Here is a 24525-nt window from a genome sequence, read left to right as displayed (position 1 = left end):
TCACATAAAAGGCATTGATTTCAGAGGATGAATTTCATAACAGGACTCCTAAAATTTCCTTGCCACATATCTAAGTACAAAAGTTTATCGAAATTCCCGAAGAGAAGGAAAATAATCTAATATTCAATTCGAAGACTAAGACACGAAATCTTACCTAATGTTAACAATTCCCACACCGTCCTAGCAAATCCTGTTGAGAATCTGCCGCTTGCAATCAATGTCGTCGGTGGAAGCTTTCCTAGGAGTTGTGATTAGGAGTGGAGCACTTAAATGCGCTCTTTAAACTGTAACGGAGTCGTTACTGAGACGACCAATGTGAAACGGACTTGTGTAGACAGATGTGACATAATGATAGGCGAGTCGGAGAATCCCCGGCACTGCTCTTTTGTTTTTGTACTCAGCTTGTGATATTGTGTTAAATAAAGAAAAAGGTGGATATAGAAAGGTAAAATCTCTGTTCTTCCTTTATAAACTGCTAAAAAAAGTCGAATTGGTCAGTTTCGAAGAATTACAGAAAGTGCCTGTTTTCAAATCATATGCCCCTTGCAAAGAATTCGGAAAAAACACTTTCATTATTAAAAAATTATCGAATCACCCGTTGAAGTATGTCTTGTCACTATCATAGTATTTTTTGTCATCATGATAAGAGTTGATCGAGTCACAAGTAATATTTTTCTTTGTGATAAAGTCGGTCTACAACAATTAAAAGACTCTATAGATGAAGATGATAGATATGACTATTTCGAATTTATGTGTCGTTATGACCTTGTCTCCAAAAACAGTATTTCAAAACATACACATTACTGATCCCGACAAAATGATCCACACTGCATTAGAACATAGCTAGCAGAGCCGCGCAATCAAATTCAGTATACGTAAGCGTGCTAAAAATCCCGATAGTGCACGCTGATAGCGTGAGCAGGTCGCTGCGCCAGAATTTCTTTTTTTCGCGCGAGTGGCCACTGTTAGCGCGGAGAAAAATAACATATTTCGCGAAATAATGGCTTCAAACAGAGACTCGGCCCACTTGTCCCAAAACGAAGAAAATTTTCTGACCTTTTCCCTTGGGCTAGAGTTTTTAAATGAGGCAGAAAAAGAGAAAAACAACGGGAAAGGAGACTCGGCATCAGCGCCGTCACGATTCGCTTCACTTGATTTTGTTCCCCGTTTTTGGATGGATAACTCGTTTATTAAAAAGAAACACCTCGTAATCCGAAGACTGAATTACGTGTATAATATACAAGAAACAAAATTCATGGTTAAAATAATTTGAAAATCTTAATAATAAAAATATACAAATATAATAAAAACGTTCCACTTAGGATAATCGTGTGTTAAGAAACTATACATACTTAAACATATATATTCACATCCTTAGGCTATGGCTAACAACAAAAGATTTTTGCGTCGGGTTTGATGCACAATTCCACCGGCTATGTTCTAAAACAATTGGTCCATGCTTTTAGCTGTGCACTATCGAGTTATGGAGCACGTGGGAAGTTTGGAGAGCACTCAAGAAGCTAGAGTTTCCCTCGGCTATTGCCTCGGGCAACTCATTCTTACGCTTCTTTCGTGCTCTCCAAACTTCCGACGTGCTCCATAACTCGATCATGGTGCATACTAAAGCATGAACCAATTGTTAAATGGCGTTAACTCCTCATGCTCAAAAGGGGATAAGTTGCTAAAGAAACTGTTGTGTTGTGTCGGTGTGAGTAACAAGGTTATTTGGTTTTATCAACTGAGTTGATGATGTGAGATGGCCTCGGAGTCCGTAAAGAGTTGAAAAGCTGACGTTTCGATCATTGATAGTTAGCCCTTTGCCATTTGCTCTAACGAAGGGCTAACGCTCGAAACGTCAGCTTTTAAACTGTTCAAGGTGGCCACTTTGCATTACCATCTCAATTGATAAAACCAAATTATTTTCCTTACCGTGCAGTTAGTCATAATGTGTGTGATTACAGAGTGACAACGATAATATTCTCTTTTATTAGTTTCGTACTCTTTTTCTAATCGTTTCTCGTCTCGTTTGTCAATCATAACAATACACAGTTCGTGAACTTCCTGTATGTTTGTTGCCTGTCGACCGCTGTGTTAGACAAAGTATGCAGAGTTTCTAAACGTAAAAGAAACGCTGTCTTAAGATGCCACCAAGTGTGATTTATTATCTGCCTAAGGAATGCTGGGGGTTAATTAAATCGAAGAGCAGACACTTTGTAGTGAAAAAAAATAAAAGTACAAACTGTTCTTTGTGTATGACACAAAGGAAATTATTTTCGCGAGAGAAAAGAAACGTCTCACAAATTTTCAAAAGGTTTCTCCGAAAAAGGTAGTGAACAAACCTTTCTTCCTCCCGTCTGTAAGAACTTCAAGTGTACTACACGTTGATAGTATTTGGTGATCTGTGGAGAGCTATCCACCTTTTAAGAGTAAATGTCAGTAAAAATTAGAGAAATCGCCGACACAGCTCAAAATTCAATTTCGCCCATACTTTGTCCATTGGTAGGCTTTAGTCCCATACAGATGACAGCAATGTCTGTTTGTTAAAATTCTCGCTTGTATAGGAGAAATCTACTTAAAACGGTTGACACTATTTTCTTCAACGAAACCTTTGAAATTGTCATAATTCGTGGCGCTGTCGAGTCAGTTCATCGTGAGTTTTAAATTAGTTTCACACTAATCCTATTCGTCTGATGCTTCTGCAATTGATTGGCAGCACAACCAACTCATAACCTTTCCTTAAAAATAAAATGTTTTTTTTTTTTTTCAAGTGTACCTACAGCTGTTTTGAAATAGATTCGTTGGTACTTCAAACAAACGTGCCAAAAATGCCCGCGGTACGCAATGAAATCGACCAGGAAATCTGCTGAGCCAGGTTCAAGGATAGCTTCAACTTTCTACCGTTTTATTTCCCTGGGATCTTTTGTATCTGTATAACAAGACATTCCTGAAGTAAACCAATTTTCAATATCCGCCATTTTGAAGTAATTAACACTTCACATGGTTGCAATGAAAAGTTTCCAATGTAAAGCTCCTCTAAATTGTTAAGCGAAGCAAAATAAATGGAATAAGTTAAATATGCATCAGAGCAAAATGTAGAGGTACACTTAACAGAAATGCGTCGAGAAACGTTTACAAAATCTGCTGTGACTCTCCTCTTGACCTCGTCTTTACGTGTTTGGCTCGTCATGACATGTTAGTTTGTTTTGTGCTAAATTCTGCTTTCTCCTTTTCACAAGCGACCTTTGCTAAGTAAGTCGGCTTCATTTTGGTGACGTTTCCTATCAGAACACTTTTCGGTGTTGCGCTGGTAGACATAAAAACACCTTATACATTGCAACAATCGAGGACCGTTCAACGCGGTTCGATCACTTGTCTGATCTGTCACGCAATTGAGTAACAGGCATCATCGAAGCCGTGACTGCACTCTTTTTAATGTTGGGAGAAGTAATTTTTAAAAGACCCACATATTAATTGCGTGCAAAGAATGAGCCCAAGTTTTTTTAAACATAGTGACATTCTAAAGTTGAATGTTATAGTCCCAAAGATTTGCTTTTTGCTTGACCTGCTCAGGAAAGGCTACCTATCTCTCGACAAGCAACAAGAATATCACGTAATGATCAACATATTGCCAATTATTCATAGACGTGGACACGTAGTTAGGATTTTTGGCAGTTTGAATTTGAACAAAAAGAAATCACCATAAAGTAACTTCCTTTCAATCTAAACCTATTTATTTTCTTACTTTTACAGTGTACCATAAAAGCCCACACTTTAGCGTCAATTTCACCGCGTCTTTTCCATTGTTCGAACATCCTTAGAGGCGTGGCTCCTGATCTGACATTAGTGAGGTCACGTAATATTATGAACTGGAAATAAATTATAGCTCTTATAGAGAGAATTAATTACTTGATACTATTAGCGTTTGAATAAAATTCAAATGTTTGATATGCTTAAACTAATAACGTTTGAATAGCTTGTATAAACCAGCCAAATTCGTTTTGATTCTATATAAAAAAAAGTAAATAGAATAACAAAGAAAAATTGACTGCTAACAATTGTATTTTGTACGGATGATGATTTTCCGTGTTCTTGCCAGTGAAATACACTTCATCCTTGTTCCAACTTCTCATCTGCGAGATCCGAACACGGGTGAAAGTGGACACGGCCGGCTACAAAACTCTGTCCAAACCGTTCAACCATTGCGCGTAGGGGTAATGGCCCCTTTGGGACACAAAATTCTATCAACACAAACAGAAATGTAAATAAATAGACTCTTCTCGTCAAGCGTCATGGCTTGCACTGGTTTTCAGTACTTTCCAGTACCTAAAGTTTGAATACTGTTTGAATAAGTTTCAATACTGCTGTCCTTTTATCAGTTGATATTAACGTATATTATGGTGTAAACGATATTCACCCCTTGGTGGTCGTTTACTGACAGTAGATTACCATGCAATACGGTAACCTAAAAACACCCTTAGTGTAAGATAGATTAGATTCTCACGGAGACTTTTTCATCAACAAAATTAAAGCTACTCTTCATCATAAAATAAGGAAGAGATATTATGGAAGTATTATTTAGCAGATCGCCTTCATTCTTTTTTGGCATACGCTCAAATAAATTTTTCAGAACCTCGCTTATTTGTTCCTTTGGAATTTCATAAAAGATTGCTATAATAACCCTTGCCATGACAAGAACATGGCCATCATTTGTTCTACAGTGTCTGGGAATTTTTGTAACACTATTGAAGCTTGAACAGGCAAAGCGTGTTACTACGAAAACATCAGAGAGTACTCCTTGCTAAAATAACCTCAATTTCCGTGTCACATCCAATAATCTTCAACTGTTTTATTTATGGCATGTAATATTCCTGTTGCAAGATACGAGGGGGAGTCCCTGACGAGATTGATTCTCCCATCTTGGATCAGGTCCACATTCTCTCGACCATCAATAAAAACGTAAAAGCGATGCTTGAGAAAGGTTTATTGTTTCAATGACGCAATCTTATAAGACAATTTTCTGAAAAGTTCTCAGAGAAAATTGAAATTGACAACTCCAAAATTCACACTTCACAGTGTCACGCAACCAGACGAAAAGAACTGTTACTGGAGTAGGATACGTACGATTACGTTCAGTTAAACCTTGCAGACATAACTAAATGAATAAAACTTGGACATATCCTGCTTTTTAAAATATTAATAAGTTTTAAATCAGCGAACTTCCTCATGCCAGTGATACTGATCTTTGGACAAGCGTAATTAAGTAAGTGAGTTTATTTATTCACGTTGAACACAAAAGAGCTTACGACAAAGCTCGTAAGAACGTGCACGTGCTGAATACCAAAAAAATTGTTATAACATATCATAAAATGAATGAAAATCGTAAACTTTACAATTTATGATTTATGACCCATCGCTTCCAACCCGAAAATGCGCAGTAAGAAATCCCCAACTACTATAACTACTATGATGTATAATTCATCATTAATTAACCGTCACTTCGAACCCGATTTATAAATAGAATATGTAATACTGAAGAAATCCCCAACTACTATTACTATTATAAAGTTCAATTAAATATCGGTAGCTGTCATCAAACATGCGTGCCGACGGTCTGCCGACGGATACATTATAGACACAGGTTGTTTCACACGCTACATAGTTTAAATTATTTATTATTTGATCAGTGTTTGGCATGGAAAAGCCGGAGTTTACGTAGATTGTACATTTTGAAAAGTAAAACTAATAACTTAAATGCCCAGAAAGTAGATTTGCAACCGAAACCGAAGGTATCAACAAAACGCAACTTTTTGGTACAGTAGTCACCAAATATCTTGTGTAAACAAACTGACAACAAGCAAAAATCTGCCAGAGTCTACCACCAATTTGATTAATTTTCTAGATAAGAAACAAAAAGCAAGTCTTATCTTAAGTTACCTTGTCATGTTTTAGCTTCAAATGTACTTTTCGACATGCCATCAATTGTTTCTTGATGGCCACGTTAGTTGAAACTTCAATATGGCGGCTGCACCAAATCTCGAAAATAAGCAAACTTCAAACAAGGGTTACTGCAAAACCAAAAATTATCCCAAAAAATTGAAAGTATATCCGAGAACGTCTATCCTTGAACTGTATCTGCAATATAGTTATTGGGTTCTCCTTCGCGTAATAACAAGCGTTTTTGGCAGCTGTTTAAGGGTACCATAGAGCTATTGAAAAACAGCAGCAGGGTGTCATCGAGAAAAAAAATCATAAAATATTTATAACGAGAACATATCTGCTTTTCATGTCCTCAATGAATTATTCAAGGCCCTAACTATGATGTTATTGTAAAGAAAAATTCACAGAAAATTTTAGACTTACGCTTGAAAGCCATGAATATGAGAGAATTTCGATATTTCGATACCGAAACTTGGCTCGATCCGCACTCGACCATTTTTATTTATTTACTCTCAAAATAGAAAAAGATTAGAAAAAACTAACCCTGTTTTGGTTATTTTGGTACAAGGGTCTATCAATATAGAAAGTATGAGCGAAATCGATTTTTTGGCTGTTACCGCGATTTTGACGATCATATCTGATTTTTACTGACTGTGCCTCTTTTAAGACAGTGCCTCAGTTAAAACTGGTACCTAAGCCTTTGATCCACGTCCACCAACAGTTTGTAAGTGATAACATCCTGTGGCCAGGCTCTCATTACCAGCACTGAAGGACAAGTGTTTCTCGGAGGATTTGAGACGAGTCGGGAAAAGGTTTGCCACAGGTCCGGCACTAATCAGTGCTAGACTTCCCGGCAAACATCTCGCCGGCTTACGTTGCTGAAGTCCTAATTCTTTCTTACGGCCGAAGTTACGTTCTTGCTAAGCGCTAACTTGAAGTGGGCCTGCTCCCAGGCCAAGGTAATAATGTCATTTTCGGTCAGTTTCACTGTCGTTTAAAAGCAAAGGAAACTCAGCGATGCTCGCTTTTACTTCCGTTGATATCTCAAATGATCATGATTTACAGCTGCTTTGAATATTTTTTTTCTTTCTACGGTCAGTTTCATTAAACATCTCTGCTTCAGCATAGCAGGAATGTGCAGTGCCTGTGTTGTCCTCACACCTGCCTGTTCCAGATTCATTCTTTCATTCTTGGAAAAGTAACATTAAAAAATGTTACTTTTCTTGCCTTTTGGTTCCAATCAAAATTTCAACGAATTATGATTAAACTTCATTTCTATCAGGTAACGCACAAACTAAGCACGTCACTCGACATCCTAAGGTAAGGGTGCCGAGGAAACTTCTGTAGCGGTTATAAAATCAAAAAATATCGAATTTTATCTCTCAAAATTGTTGTGCAAAAGTTCTTATGGAATGAGCCCCACAGTTATGAGAGATTTCTTAACTTTTTTATTTTTATTTTTTCGACTTACCCCTCCCTTCAAGCAAAATTCGAAACATTCGGCTTGCCCAATTTTTTCAAATATTTTTGTTGTAGGTAGGTAAACAACCCAATAGGAGTGACTATTTTCATCATTTGCCTCCAACTTCCTTGCAACTTCTGAGCTTCTTTACTTGTAGATTCCTATTATACACAATTTGAACCTGGCCAGTAAAGCAAAAGCTACAACTTTTATTAATTCTCGTTTGCTACTATACGATTAGTTTTAACAGCATACTTAAATTTTATGGAATCATTTCTGGGATTTTCCGAGGTTAAAGTATCTTCAAAACCGAAAGACTAAACAATCCGCCATATTGAAAAAACTTTAAACAGCCTGAGGAAGACAACTAAAACTGATCGAAACGTTGGTTTTGAAGATATTTTAACCTTGGAAAATCCCAGAAACGATTGGAAAAAAAATTTTAGTTTTTACAAAGATGAGAGGTGAAAGTTTCAGAAATACGATCACTTAAATTTTATCGTATTACTTGTACAAAGATAGCAGGCGTTCATATTCAAGGGCAAAGGAAAAATCTGCCAAATCCATCGTAATACTAATATTAAATAATGGCCACAAAACGTTAGAATCTGTCATTTTGAGTCCAAAATTAAAGAGAAAAATACAATGTCTCTGTGACACAAAATAACATCGATCACTAATAACTAGGCAAGACTCTTCTAAAGGTTATCACACAATTTCCATTCGACTGAAACTAAAATAATCGAGCAATGGGAAAACTGAATATTCTCCAAATTCTCTGGAGACTCTCTCGACATGCATATGGCTTTGATAGCTTTTTAACAACTACAAGGTAAAAGACGACTAACAAAAACTCCTTAAAAAAAGTAGAAAACGTTTGCGAGACGTTTTAACTCTAACGTAGATGTATTACCCGAGATCTTGTTTGTAGGTATCACCTTCATTCTTCTCATATTGAAAAAGTAATTTGCTATACCGTTAGTCTTGATAATTTGAAGTCGTCACATTAAAAACGCGTTAAAATTAGTTCGAGCAATACATCAAAGTGCAAAAAAAGAAACAATCCAAAGTCCTTTTCCTTTTGAGTGTCCAAAGTTCTTTTAAGCTCGTAAGAGCAGTTCACGCAAGAGAAAAAGAAACTTTTGAGTCATTGAAAATCCTTCACGACTCTTGCCAAATTTAGCTATGCTTGTTTCTGGTTCTCTCCGATTTGAAAAGAAGACTCTTGACAAAATATTTCATTGGTGTCGTGCTGGTTTCCTTTCCAAATGTAAACGTTTGCAGGAAGCCGTTAATTCTGGGTTTCGTCCCCTTTCTGATGCAGTCCCAATGCTTACTGCTTTAACTGAGAAAAGAAAGAATCCAAAATTTAGGGAGGAACGCTGAGTTGCCTTTAAGTTTATTCTTTGGCTTTACAACGTGAAACGATACAATGTACAACGGGATTTTTTATAAAAGGTATCTTCTTAAATGTATCAACTTTGAATTGCATCGCAATCGATCGAGCAAAAAGAGAAATTCCTAACACGATTAAAGGCAGAATAACAACATAGATATCAATACTCCCAGATAAAGCTATAACTTTGATTTAAAGTCGCTTGTAATTTATAATAAAAGCTATAAACATAGTATTTACCTGGTTAAGCATCTGAATTTCCTCGAAATCCAGGCTGACGTCATCACCAACGAGTGCAAATGGTGCCCAGTACTTGACCTCCTTGAAGTTCTTAGTTTCTCTCATACCTTTCATGGCCTGATTGAGAGCTTCACTTGCCCTCTTGCCCTGAACAAGTGCATCATAGAAGAAACTCATGAACTCCAGAGTTCCCTCGTCGTCAATCGCCCACAAAGTTACCACAACAGATCTAGCACCGGCACCCAGAAATGCTCGCGCGATGCCGACCACACCCTCAGCCATAACCTCCCCACGACCGCTGTAACAACAACTTAGTACAACCAGTCGTGCCCGTAGCCCAGCTTCTAGAACATCTTCCACCGTCATTAGATAGTCTTTCTCTTGAGGCTGAGGGTCTTCTCTTACCGTGTTTGGTGCCAGGATAATTTCTCCAGTTTCCATTTTACCGTGCGCTGCAATGTGTACTAACGCCACCGATGACAGGCGTTTTAAAACTTCATGTTTTGTTGCCATTCCTCCAGTGAGGGGGGAGATATTTAGCATGCGTCCGATCATCTCCACTTCTTTCCTTGCTCCCGGAAGTTGCACCAACGGTTTTTTCTGGTAGATGATATCTTTGAAACATGGATCGCCAACAAGCAATGCACCACTCTTCTCGTGAAAATCAGATGGGCAATCATTTATTTGTTGTAAGGTTGTCAGGGACGGAAGCAAACGAATTCTGAAAGAATCACTCAGATATGTTGACTTCGAATCCTCCAATGCTGCATAAGGTACGAGGAAAAAAGGTCCCTCTGGAAGAAATGTAAGCTCGTTGCCATTGATAAGACCAGCAATAGGAGTAATAATGATGTCATGCAGCTTCTGTAAAGCACTTGATTGAGAGCTTCTCACATCAATTCGAACCATATCGTTCCCCACTTCCCCCTCTTTTGGCGCATCAGGTGAAGGAACTCTACATGTAAGGGAAACTCTTTTTCCGATCTCGTTAAGGGCAGTTTTGTTCAGTTCCTGGATAAAAAATTCCAATTCATCCTCATACTTATAATTGTTCACGTGTACCTTTCTCATCTGGATATTATGTTTACTAAGGAAAACCCAGAAGTAAAGGTAAGGTCCACTAATAGCTATAAAAACTGTGTTAGGTGGAACAAAACTCAGGGAAAGGCACGAATGGGTGCTCTTTGAAGAATCAGACGGCTGATATTTTGTGTTCATGAGATCTCTTAAAGCTTGGGCACGTCCATTTTCTGCGGCAAGAAGAGCATTTACAACTTCACCTTGATTTAGATTTATACGCCACAAACCTTTGTATGCCGCACGGTGCTGATCGCGATAACAAATCTTCCACTGATCTTTGAATTGTAGACTAGCCCTGATGTCATCATACACCTCTACACTAGATTTAAAGCAGTGAAAAGCCATCATAAAATTTCCTTGACACTCAAAACTTCTTCCCAGTGAACAGAGTGAGCATGCCTCTCCAGCCCTGTCTCCTACTTCTCTAGAAATTTCTAGGTGACATCGGAGACACTCGATTGCTTTTATAAACTTTCTTTGACGGAGATGAATTCTTCCGAGAAGGCAGTGACTTCTTCCCTCTCTGGCCTTGTCTCCCACTTCTTTAGCAATTTCTAGATGACGTTGATGGTAGTCGATTGCTGTTTTGAACTGTCCTACGCTACCATAAGCGTTGCCGAGATTGCCATAACTTCTTCCCTCTCCGGCCTTGTCTCCCACTTCTTTAGCAATTTCTAGATCACGTTGATGGTAGTCGATTGCTGTTTTGAACTGTCCTAGACCTTGATGAGCGTTGCCGAGACTGCCATAACTTCTTCCCTCTCCGGCCTTGTCTCCCACTTCTTTAGCAATTTCTAGATGACGTTGATGGTAGTCGATTGCTGTTTTGAACTGTCCTAGACCTTGATAAGCGTTGCCGAGATTGCCATAACTTCTTCCCTCTCCGGCCTTGTCTCCCACTTCTTTAGCAATTTCTAGATCACGTTGATGGTAGTCGATTGCTGTTTTGAACTGTCCTAGACATCGATAAGCGATGCCGAGATTGCCATAACTTTTTCCCTCTCCGGCCTTGTCTCCCACTTCTTTAGCAATTTCTAGATGACGTTGATGGTAGTCGATTGCTGTTTTGAACTGTCCTAGACATCGATAAGCGTTGCCGAGATTGCCATAACTTCCTCCCTCTCCGGCCTTGTCTCCCACTTCTTTAGCAATTTCTAGATCACGTTGATGGTAGTCGATTGCTGTTTTGAACTTTCCTAGACCTCGATAAGCATTGCCGAGATTGCCATAACTTGCTCCCTCTCCGGTCTTGTCTCCCACTTCTTTAGCAATTTCTAGATGACGTTGATGGTAGTCGATTGCTGTTTTGAACTGTCCTAGACGTTGATAAGCATTGCCGAGATTGCCATAACTTCCTCCCTCTCCGGCCTTGTCTCCCACTTCTTTAGCAATTTCTAGATGACGTTGATGGTAGTCGATTGCTGTTTTGAACTGTCCTAGACGTTGATAAGCGTTGCCGAGATTGCCATAACTTCCTCCCTCTCCGGCCTTGTCTCCCACTTCTTTAGCAATTTCTAGATGACGTTGATGGTAGTCGATTGCTGTTTTGAACTGTCCTAGACCTTGATAAGCGTTGCCGAGATTGCTATAACTTCCTCCCTCTCCGGCCTTGTCTCCCACTTCTTTAGCAATTTCTAGATCACGTTGATGGTAGTCGATTGCTGTTTTGAACTGTCCTAGACCTACATAAGCGTTGCCGAGATTGCCATAACTTCCTCCCTCTCCGGCCTTGTCTCCCACTTCTTTAGCAATTTCTAGATGACGTTGATGGTAGTCGATTGCTGTTTTGAACTGTCCTAGACCTTGATAAGCGTTGCCGAGATTGCCATAACTTCTTCCCTCTCCGGCCTTGTCTCCCACTTCTTTAGCAATTTCTAGATCACGTTGATGGTAGTCGATTGCTGTTTTGAACTGTCCTAGACCTTGATAAGCATTGCCGAGATTGCCATAACTTGCTCCCTCTCCGGCCTTGTCTCCCACTTCTTTAGCAATTTCTAGATGATGTTGATGGTAGTCGATTGCTGATTTGAACTGTCCTAGGCGTTGATAAGTGTTGCCGAGAATGGCATACCTATTTGCCATAACTTTTAGTGCAGTATTAGATTTGGTAAGCAAATGGAGCACACATTCGTTATTGTTGTCGATCTTAGACCTTGTCAAGGATAGAAACGGATGTGCGAAAGTGCTCTGGAAATGTGTATTTTAGCAATACTAGAATATCAAATAGAATCTTTTCTATGGATTCAGAATTCGAGCGAGGGTTTCGTTTAGAGATTTGGTTTTATTAGAGTAAGTGAAGCGACCCTTAAGCGCAATTATTTGTTTAGTTTTGGGTATCTAGGGTATGCTTGTCTGGAAAAATAAATGAGGGGCCTTCAGCTCAAACTCTGTGTATTCGATATTATAGCCCCCTTTTTTGACGAATTCTTGTGAAATAATCGAAAGACTCTATTACAATACTTTAGTTTGTTATAACGGCTCACTGCGGTATGAATGAACCTTGTCTACATAATGTGTAGAAAAACCTGAATTGAACTTTTTCCAGTTTCATTGAAGTATTTTTCGCATCATGTTTGAAAAATTCTTAAAGGATACGGCCAATCCCATGTGCAACCAGTTTCTTTCTTCTTTGTACAAGCAAAGCTCGTTACAGGCATTGGCTCCTGGAAAGAAGGCAATCATTGGTGGTGCAAGGTAATTATTTACTGTCAAGGTGTAAATTTATGCAGAAAATCGACTTAATTTGATGTTTGGCTCCGAAACAAATTGTGATGATGAAGACAATTTGAGATGTGGAAGAACTGACGATAGACAACAAGGAGCTACTGCAAAGCGGCTCCTAATAAAAATTCAATAGAAAACTTATTGATCTTTATATGCAATTTTTACCCACACAGCAGGCGTAGCCTGCGTCGCAGACAGTCTAACCGCCGGTATAGTCAGTCTGCACAACGGCTCCCTAAAGCTTGTTCCGATATCCCGCTGTTTGTGTAGCCATTTTTGATTGGCTTACGCGCTATCTGATTGAATAGCTCTTGCGAAAGTGACCACGCAACTATCACGTAATGCCAATAATAAATTTGTGTAGGTTTCCCAACTACTTTATAACAGTTGTACATTACATTAAACGTCAAATTTACTTCGAGCTGGAAACAGGATGTCTCCAACTACAGAAGAACGTTGGCAAAAAAAGATTCAAAGCCGTGAGAGAGCAGTTTGAAATCGATAATCTTCTACCTGAACAGGAAAACGCACTTCGCAAATTTCTTGGACATCGAAATATTTTTCTAAATTTTCCGACGGGCTACGGTAAAGCTTTGATTTTCCAGTGCCTTCCGATCGCTGCGGATGCTCTGTGCAGAAAGCCTCGTGGTTCCAGTGTTCTCGTTGCGATCGCTTATGCAAGAACAGGAGATGGAGTAATTAAGCGGGCAAAACCCCCGTCAGATCCATTGCAGACTTTTTTCTATGTTGGAGCATCGTGTTCGTCACTTAGCAGTTCCCCAGATCGTTTCACTCTAAGCGAATATTCCCTTGTACTAAGGCTTTTGAGATCTGCTTCCAATTTTTCTGTTTGCTCGATAAGTGACCAACGTTTTTTCAGTTTCGCAACACAGTTTCGGCAGACGTAATTGTTTTCGATCGATCGCAAAGATATTTCCAAACTTTTAATCTCGGTGAGTACGTCGAAATGTTTCCATCCCTTTAAAAGTAAAGGTTGTTAACTTCTAAAGAAACTGTTTGGGGCTGCGTCGGTGGGGTAACGAAATAATATGAATATATCAACAAAGTTGAAATGGTAAATTGGCCACCGTTACGATTATAAAAGCTGACGTTTCGAGCGTTAGCCCTTCGTCGGATCGAATGACGAAGGGCTAATGCTCGAAACGTCAGCTTTTATAATCGTAACGGTGGCCAATTTACTATTTCAACTTTGTTTGATATATTCAAATTATTCCTTTAAAAGTAACACTCTTTCGTTTCCCTTTTCGATGACGCGACAGCATAAATTACCATAAACGGACGAATCAGGTATAACCTTTTCAACCTTTTGAGATGCAAAGCAAACCTTTGTACAGAAGTACTTCCAATATACAATTTACACGCGACGATATTTATTTCTAGCACTGCGTGATAAATTTCGCAAGAATATGATCAATCATAAGGCGCGTAAGAAAATAACCAATCAGAAATGAATACACAGATCCGTGGATCCCTACGGGATATCAGAAGAAGCTTTTGGGAGCTGTTTCGTAGACGGACTATACTGGGGATTGTGTGACACATCTGGCTTCAACGCAGGCTAAGCAGGCGTTGACACACTAGATACCATGAACACCGAGGGTGAAGTCACTGGGTATGTGTCAATAAGGGGGCCATACAAGGAAGTGCGGGGGTCCATATTTATTTCATATTTTCCTCAATGACTTGGAGATCTTTATAAACGACACGCCCGTGCTCTTCAAATATGCTGATGGTTCAACTATTTTAGCACCCGTATGGAAGGATTTAGATACGTCAGTAGACCTGGTAAATTAGTTTCTCAGTTGGAGTATGAATAATCAGATGCTGTGTAATCCGAGTAAGTGAAAAGATCTGATATTTAGAAAGAAGGAAAGTAGCGGTACACGCAATCAGTACGTTCCCATCAATAACATTCATCAATGTGGTAGCCTAATGTATTGCTCGGTCTGATCTTTCAGCCTATTGTAAATTCAGCGAGCATGTTAGACTTTCGCTCACAAAAGTTAACAAGTGTTTTCACATTCTCAGAACTCTACGAAAGGAACTCTTTAGCCAAAAGGAAATTGATCACTTATTTAAGATCCCAGTCCTTCTCATTCTCACTTATGGTCTCGCTGTGTATGGTGCTTCTGACTCTGATTTAAATGTTATACACCGTTTTTAGACAGGTGCCATAACCGTCATTTTACCTCCCGAACATTCAGCATTTTTAATCTTTTAGAACAGCAAGATAAATCCGTTTTTAAAAGAGCTATTGATAATAAAACACTAGGTGTGATTATTCTTAAAGAAAAGAATTAGTATATAATTTTCGTACGAGGTGTCACCTTCCTTAGATAAAAACGGAGAGATTTAAGAAAACTTTTGTAAATAGACCTATTTTTAAATATAATCTATTGTAGTATATTCTATCTTATATTATTATTGTATTTTATCGTGTATCATTTAATACTTTTTCATTGTTACTTAGGATAGGTATTTTTATCCTTTGATTGAATGAAGACTATTATTCAAGACTATTATTGTAATCCTCACGGTCCCCTTTCGACGAAATCACAGGAAAGATTTTGATGGCTTATGGTTTAAAACCCACCTTTTTTGATAGCTTTGATTAAAGTGGGTTCCAATTGAACAGCAACTGTTGCATCATCGAGACACTCTGGGTAGTTTCCTATGGAATTCAAAAAATAAGGGATCATTACATGCAGTTCTAGTAAAAAGGCCTGAGAAATTGCAATTGCTTAGATATTGCTTTTGAATTGTGATGAGATTACTCCATGGAAAAACAATCCTCTGTTCTATTTCCGTCGCTCGTAACGTGCCGATTTGTATCTCTATTGTTAGTAACGCCCACCTAGTATCTGGAATGCACCGCTTTGGCTCTCCTTATGCAATTTCTTAAGTTGTGGTCCACTTGCGAGAATTATTTCTCTACCTGGAGCAAATTGCGTGACATTACCTTACTATTATTACCATTATGAATTTGAAATTCAAATTCTTACTCAAATGGAAATGGGCTGCTGCCCTGTTGCTATAAAGCTTGGCGTTCAGCCGTTTATCCTTGCAGTTCACTTGTAGTCCTTCAGTGTAAGAATTCATCGCGTTTTCAGCTTCTCCTTGTCTGTATTCTTTGTTACCTTCCTCGAGAAATACTTTTGCTATCTCTGAAAACACACCAATTGAGTGTTGTAAGTTACAGAACGTTTCCCGTGTTCAGTCCGCGCGGGGCTGGTAATCTACGTCATGTATCGTTGATATTATGGTATGGACCATGTGCTCGGACCTCCAGAAGCCAAAGTTCTGTCCTAAATGTCTGTTTATTTTTCTCATGAATGTTTTCTCTACGTTTCCTGAGAGTCCACAAATCTTGTAAGAATGTTGTCACTACGTATGATGCACGATCCTCGCAGTAGATAGCGCTATTTAAGCAATAGCGAAAATCAGACCTGAAAAAAATCAGGCCTGTACGGGACTCGAACCACTGACCTCTGCGATACTAGTGCAGCGCTCTACCAATTGAGCTAACAAGCCAACTGGGAGCAGGCCGTTAAGTTGATTCGTAATAAACCCGTGAAAGGGATAAATCAGATACAATGAAATATATGAAGTTCATATATTTTGAACTGCGGTATTAGATACGTATGATGCACGATCCTCGCAGTAGATAGCGCTATTTATGCAATAGCAAAAATCAGACCTGAAAAAAATCAGGCCTGTACGGATCGTGCATCATATGTATCTAATACCGCAGTTCAAAATATATGAACTTCATATATTTCATTGTATCTGATTTATCCCTTTCACGGGTTTATTACGAATCAACTTAACGGCCTGCTCCCAGTTGGCTTGTTAGCTCAATTGGTAAAGCGCTGCACTAGTATCGCAGAGGTCAGTGGTTCGAGTCCCATACAGGCCTAATTTTTTTCAGGTCTGATTTTCGCTATTGCTTAAATAGCGCTATCTACTGCGAGGATCGTGCATCATACGTATCTAATACCGCAGTTCAAAATATATGAACTTCATATATTTCATTGTATCTAATGTTGTCACTGTAGTATTTTCGTTTCGCTTCGTTTTGTTTACGTTTGTTTCCTTTTTGTACAGTCAAACCAGATCTTCGTGAAATTAAAACATATTCGAGCATTCAAGTCTACATTTGCTGGTGAACTCGAAATGTTTGTAAACCACTCGGCTGCGCCTCGTGGTTTTCCAACTTTACCCTTGTTTTCCCACCGGTTTATCAGCCGGTAAATCGATAGAAACGGTGGTTTATTGGTTTTAGGACATAAATATGAGTAAGGTTCATCCAAGAGAATAATGAATTTAATCTTATTTTGTGCTAAAGTTGCTGGTTCTCATGAAAACTATGAAAAAGTGCGGTAAACTAGTCAAAGCGCCGGAAACAGAATGAACTGTCAGCCAGAAGAGCGACGACTGTAGTTAGTTTGTCGCTGAATGAAAGCAATGGCACGAAGAAACTGAGCAGAAATTGCAATGAAAACTAACAAGAAATGGCGATATGCAAGATAAAGGCACAAGCTATACAGTTCTTCTGAGGAATACTACAGTTTGAAGGGAGAAAATGCGATTTTTCTTTTCAGAATTGGCCTACCACTGCGATTACTATTTGATAACCTAGATAGCAGTTTTGATATTTTTCGGAGGTTTTTTCAGGGAAATAAAGGTCAGTTGTAGAATTTTGAATGATGAAATTTATTTCGATTATGAGAACTAAGTAACTAAAACAACATTACTGGACGGCTTGTGGCTTAAATAATTCGAAAACTAACCCGGTGACCCCGTGATTTTTTTCAGTGATTGCTCTTGGCACTTGAAAAGGAAAATGCGCAAAGATTTTTAAAAAATTATACGGAGCGGAATTTCAGAAAATCTAGAAAAAAGGTAATTTTCACACATTGCAAATTTCCTTTCGTAGAATTTTCTATTTTTTTTTTCTGATGATTCCTTTCGACGTTATTATCATATTGGAACAATAAAAAGAAGGGTTCACCGGCGTTCTTTTCATACAATAGCTTTTGTGAGTTTAGCAATTCCCACGCGCGTTCTGCGCATCTCAAAATCCGGATTCTATAATATCAACATTTGCTCATGATCTGTTATAGCTACCGCTGACTATCGCGTGTGCTCTTACGAGCACCTACGATCTTGTGTTTACAGATGTTTACTACAAAGAAAATCATTAAACAGCTGTCAAAGACAGCCTCCCGGGCTCATCTTAAAAATCCCACACACGACTTCTGGCCACGAGAGCAACCAGTAAGTTAAACTGCATTTTGAATAAAACGTATGATAACGTTGCAAAACATAGAGTCTTTTTCGTTGTTTTTGGCGTTCAAAGAGTCCTCGTCGTGTCCTCCATGGGCTTTTAAAAAATCGAAATCTAGCAATTCACCTCACGTGGCGCTATTTGAGAAGACAGGAAGATGTTTTACTTTTCTATGGGGGTATATAGGCAACGAAACAATAGATTTTGACCAGTCAGAGCGCGCGTTGTGTCTAAATTAAATCATAAAACTTCATAAATTATCTGGGTGTCAGTGTCTCCGTCAAGCATTAACGCCCCTTGCATCCCTTTCGCCAAATCAATTTCGTTTACTCTTGAATTTGAGTGCCGACTGCAAATGTCTATTTGTTCTCTGCACTGAGTCCTTTGTCTGCCTTAGGGGCAAATTTAACAGTGATGTCATGTACGACACGTGGCTCTCGCCAAGTTATTTTCAGAACAGATACACTTTTTGACGTGAATGTATTAAAAACTACACTAGGGCGTCTTTGAGAGAGTCTAGTTTCACCAGCTTTCCTCACCTCTTAAAGGATCGTCGTATACACACAGTTTTGTGTCACTTGACGTAACTTGACTTTCCCCTGTCGCTGAAATTACCAAGAAAATATTTTAATTCTGTCAGTGATTCACAACTATATGCAATTCCAACTAGTGCTCTAACACACTTTATAACATATCTCAGACAAAATGTGCGCTCTCTGATTAGTCGAAAACCTACTGTACATTTGCTTGTATATCCATAGAAAACTGGAAACATGTTCTCGTCCTGTCAAATGGCGCCAAACATATCTTTTATCACGAAACCCGCGTCTCTCCACTAAAACGGGACCGAAGCTCTGCGTGCTGTCGAACTAGTTTGCTGACGAGATTGACGGGAGATAAAAATAACTGCTAATGTGGTATAAATTGGCCACAATAGTGACGCTTTTATTTCACCCCACATCAAGAACATTGATATAATAAACATCACGCAATCTCTTTTGCAAAGGTGGGGTTAAATATCGGCAAAGAGCCAAATAGGTATAATAAGGCAACAAAGCCTGAAGAGAGGGCCGGAGCATGGGGAGGGGGCGGGAAAATTCTTCTACAACACCGAAAATCTGTGTTCGGATGTTAACACGATGGAAATGAAGGCGAGAAGGACCAGGAAAGAAACTGACCTTGCCTCTAACCTTGGTGCTATTTGATCTGAGCTCATTTGATTGGCTTAAGATCTGTGATTGACAATGCTCCTTGCCCCACGCAAAGGCACACCTAAAGACTTAACTCTATATGACGGGCCTCGAGATAAAATCATATTACGCTTTTGTCATAATGTTGGCCTATGTCATAGAAGCAATAAACTACACTCCCTATGGGTTTGCCGGCTGATAAACCACGCGGAATGTCGGGAAAACACGAGAAAAGTTTCTTTTCCACTCAGCTGTTAATATAACAGATAAACACTTTGAAAATACGATAAAGAAGTCTTTCTTTGTTGCCTCTTCTCACCTGTGGCGGGAAGCTCACTTTTCCCCTCCAGTTTCTCTGCCGTTGTCGGGAGGTTACTTTCCGCCATAGCTGGAAAATAAAATGGAATCGAAGACATCGTTGCAAATCAAAAGATCGAAAAGGGTTTAATGAAAGCAATCTGGAGAGAACACCGTAGACTACTTGTCTTTGATACTTTGACATGAGAAAGAATGAGGATTTAAAGGTTTTTGTTCGTCACACTATTGTGATAGCGTGACAGCGCGAGTGAAGTCCCTCGTGATTATGTCATGCGTGTTTGTTTGTTTGTTTTCGTAGTCTCATCTGATAATACGTTGTCTAAGGCTCTGTGTCATTAAAAAGCATCAGTTGAACGACAAGCGAATTTTGTCCGGCAGGCATGGATAGGCATAAAACTACAATTGCTTAAAAGAAGACTCTTTCCGGGTTCTCAGACCTCACCTAATCACGCGAGGAGCTGAGAGAATTGTAGCAGTCGATACGCAGTCGGAAGTTTGCGTAGCCAACACGTAGTCGGAATTCGAAGTTTGCGTAAGCGTCAAGAATTCTACCTTTACTCCGCGACCCTGTTAGGTAAAGAAACACCATATCAATTATTTCATGAAGCGCATGTGAAAAATTTCTCACAAAGCTATCAAACTGCTTTTTATTATTATTTTCATTTTATTAACACAGTAGTTATTTAGTGATTAAAAACGAGCCATAAAAAATATGAACGACGTTTCGACCACTCCATGGTCATTTTCAAGTTAGAGTTCATGAGTAAATTTCCGCATACATACGATTTCTGAAACAATGCAATGAAGGTAAAAGCTAAGTATTTACATATAAATAATAGAGCTAATAACTAATAAAAAAGTGCAAAAATGAAGTGTAAATAAGCGGCGAAAAGGATGAAAATTTATTAATATGAAGTGTTAAGCAAACAGCTTCGCGCGAGTAGAATCGCTCTGTTTGTTCAATTTTGGCTTACGGTCCCGAATAAAAAAAAATTTCGAAAATGAAACAAGCGAACTTGTTTGAACATTTCCTCAGGACCCTAAAGTTCTATGCGATTTCACATGGTTCGATTCCATGTTCTGTTACATGGTTGCCGATTACCGATCGTTGATGTAGGTGTCGGCTTGTAAAGCCGAAATAATCTGTATCGCACAGATCACAGTTAAACACGAAGGCGCGCTATAAAAGGAGCCTTAGGTCCCACTGGACCATTTGTCAATCAACCGTCGTATGATGTAGAACTCTTGGAGTCAAGTCAGCTTGAGCTACAGCTACTCCAAAGCAGTGAGCAGCGGGCGCATTCCTCAAAATTGTTTTATGTCTTCATCACAATACAAGAATTTCTGAGATTTGTATTTCCTTTCTCCAATGGAAACTGTCTTTATTTGTGGCGGTAAATTTGAGATCGAAGTAGGTGGTTCGCACGTTACCTCATGCCCCCATGCTGGTGGAAGTAAACAATAAATATCTCATTAACTCCTTTTGTTCGTCTACCAGCATTTAAATTTGACCCGCACGCGTCAACGGTGAGTGACAAATGGGCCTAGGTCTTCCCAGGGAAGACTTCCTTATATAGCGCGCCTTCCTGTTTAAAGAGATATACAACGAGCAAAACGTTGTATTTTGCACTTTTTTATTAGTTTTAGCTCTATTGTTTGTATGTAAATACTTAGCTTTTACCTTCATTCTATTGTTTCAGAAATCGTATATATGTGGGAATTTACTCATGAACTCTAACGTCGTTCATATTTTTTATCGCTTGTTTTTATCACTAAATGTTTTAGTGAGAACTTATTACTCAGTAGTTATTTCCAGTGAGTAAAGTCCTTTATAAAGTTTTTAGTTTGAAGGAGCTCAGAAATTATTAATAACTGGAAGTAATTGACACCTTCCAAAATTGTGTTGGAGAAAGTCTTGCTTTTTCATCATTTTCAATTTATTCTGATCGAATCTGTTGTATGGATATTCAAAGGAGAAGTAAGGATACCATTTTTTTATCTCTACATGCCTGGAAATATCAACAATGTTGTTTTGCATTGCATCAATTTCGATGAGAACATAAAAGATTTCACACTCACGAATTTAAAAGATCGAATCCCGTCTAATGCTTAGTTTCGTGATCAACATTGCTGTTCTACTCGAAGAAAATTGTGTGCTGGGTTATTTGTTGGTTTGTTACTTTCCATTACTATGTTTTAAATGTTTCTGCATGACGATTAATTCATTCTGCCATTAAGATTAAGCTTTTCCCCTTTCAGAGGAAAAAACTTGCAATCCACAAAATACTTTTTTTCTCCCCAGAGCAGGACACTCTCTGTCTGCCATAGCTAAATCGAAGAAGATGAATTCATATCGTGAGTTGTATCGTGACCAATACAATTTCTCTCCGAGTTGATGACGAGAACAGTCATACCGCACCAACAAGTAACTGCCTCCCGGTTAGCTCAATTGGTGAGACCGCTGGACTGTTTTGCGGGAGGTCGAGGTCGATGGTTCGAGCCCCCGCCGGACCAACACTCAAGGTCTTAAAATAACTGAGGAGAATTGCGCTACCTTTCTATAATATCAAGAAATGGATAGACATTCTAGTCTTCTCGGATAAGGATGAATAAACCGTAGGTCCCGTCTCATGTATCTATTAATTAGTTAATCTGGTTAGGCAGGGGACTTTAAAAAACCCACTCACGAGATTTCTATGATGTGGTCTGGCCTGTTTACTGGGAATTTTTTTTTTGGGGGGGGCATCCTTAAATAAGTTTCCTTCGATTGTTTGTAAACTGCTGATGCAGTCCGGCCAAAGTCCCCCGAAAAGTGTTGTGATGCGCATTTGATCATATCCACATGTTACTTTGCGCAATATAAATATTAAATTATTATTATTATTATTGTTTATTACACAAACACCATAGTTCTTTACAGAGTGAAATGTTCAGCAGGTTTGGCCGGCCGAAATATAGTGCTCCGTCTTAAAACTTACTTATCTACGTTGTATCGGTCTTGCCTCTATATTTATATTTCGTATTCTTTACAGACAACTTGAAAGGCGTCTAAGGAATGAGAAGTTTGCATGGCGCCATTTAACTCATTCCACTACAATCACTTTGGAATAATAAAATCTCTCCATTTCATAAATGATGGTTTGTTCCCATGTACTCGAGTTCAGAGCAAGATTTAACGGATTTCACGGGTAACCGTCTCTGATGATATGTCTACATTCATTGGTTTTCTCTCACACATAGAGAGAATTTGATTACCTCAAGATACCTCCCTATAAATGATAACTTTCTCTGTTCTCGACGATCACAGCTTTTTTTTTTTTAAATATGGAGTGGTATCTAATTGTGAGAACAGGTCACGCATATCTATCGCCCGGGAATATATAAAGCTAGTGGTTATTACGGACGCCAATGACCATAGAGCCTTGGCCGGACTTAAGAAAAGGAACAGGCGAGGTCGTGAAAAATTTAACAAGTGTAAGGCAAGGTGAGAAAAACATTTTGGGAGCCACGCTTTTAGCATTTAGTTAGCCACCAACTTTGGCTTATAAATGCATGCGTCTAGTTATACTTGTTAAACTCCCTGAAGAACTCTACGACCGTTTGACGAAACGCGTCGGACTAAAGAAGTATTACAACTACTGTTCGCAGAAGTGCTGCTCACTAAGTTATATTTGAGAAAAAAATTTTAAAGAATTTAAAAAGAATTTTTTTAAAAATTGTCGACTGTCGTCCACGGAAACATGCATGACAGCCGATTACGTCAACTAAACAAGTTTCTCATTTATCGCACGATAAATGATAAATTATCGCGCGATAATTTTTATTTATCGCGCAATAATTTGTCTTCTATCGTGCGATATTTTATCATTTATCGCACGATATTTTGATTTTATCACCCGATAAAAGAAAATGTGGCATGTCCTCTATTGGCCACCGTAATCAAAGCTATAAAAATGTTGTTTTATTTTAATTTAATTTAATTCAATTTTTAATTTTATTTTTATTAATTGTTTTATTTTTAATTCATTATTTCAATTTTTTTTTCAATATTGTACTTATTTCCAGTGAATAAAGTTCTTCATAAATTTTGGTTTGAAGGAGCTAGGAAATTATTATTAACTCAAAATAATGACCCTTTCCAAAATTGTGTCGGAAAAAGTCTTGTTTATTCGTTTTGAATTTATCTTGATCCAAAAGGCATTGAATATTGTAAGGGGTTATTTTAGAAGTATAGTGGACAGGAAAAATGGCATTTCTTGTTTTTTGCATTGATACTATTGTTACAAGAAAGATTACCTGCTAAAATTAAAAAATAAATTGAAAAACCAAGCGTTACTGTCAGACTCCTGGATAGATTAATCTTGTAGGCCATTGAGAGAATTTATTGTCAGAACATAGGAACATTTGGCGGAGGAAGTAGATTCAGTAAAAGTAAAATCATCAATTATGAAACTGAAAAAACCTATTTATATCTCAACACTTGAGACAACCTTGAAAATATTTATTAGCGCATTATTGGGGAAAAAAAGCATATGATGCTAACCTATTTTAAAGGGGATATTCGGGAAACTTTTTTTGAGCTGAGGAGTTGGTATAGTCCTTCAAATTAGGATTGTGCACCATTATCAGCTTTCACTGAGCCCACATTTTTACCTTTCAGTGTACGATGTAATAAACGCCCAAACATATGAGCCACTTTAATCCCTTGTTGCGTTAACAGCATATTTACTAAAACCGAACTGCAATTGAGAGGCGGTCAGAAATAATATGACTAACCACCTTGTGGATACGTAGTTCGAATTGTTGACGACAAAAATTATATTCTTGTCACAGACTACATTATTCGAGGGCCAAGCTCGAGTGATGTTTG

General features: G+C 38.5%; 1 protein-coding gene across 1 annotated transcript; it reads right to left on the bottom strand.

Annotated features, from left to right (window-relative positions):
* Window positions 1-7588: 7588 nt before the first annotated feature.
* Window positions 7589-20221, bottom strand: LOC148738174 (uncharacterized). Its single transcript, XM_088750316.1, has 8 exons — window positions 20098-20221; window positions 19657-19725; window positions 18687-18752; window positions 15863-16024; window positions 15454-15531; window positions 12711-12778; window positions 9036-12260; window positions 7589-8744 (listed from the first exon to the last, which is right to left on the bottom strand). The coding sequence occupies exons 2-8, from the start codon at window positions 19721-19723 to the stop codon at window positions 8733-8735; spliced, it is 3678 nt and encodes a 1225-aa protein (XP_088606442.1). The 5' UTR covers window positions 19724-19725; window positions 20098-20221; the 3' UTR covers window positions 7589-8732.
* Window positions 20222-24525: the final 4304 nt, after the last annotated feature.

Source organism: Stylophora pistillata, chromosome 2 (genome assembly GCF_964205215.1).
Source record: "Stylophora pistillata chromosome 2, jaStyPist1.2, whole genome shotgun sequence".
In the NCBI taxonomy this organism is placed as follows: Eukaryota; Metazoa; Cnidaria; class Anthozoa; order Scleractinia; family Pocilloporidae; genus Stylophora; species Stylophora pistillata.
The sequence above is the reverse complement of the archived record's forward strand: the minus strand, read 5'-3'. Positions and strand labels throughout refer to the sequence as shown.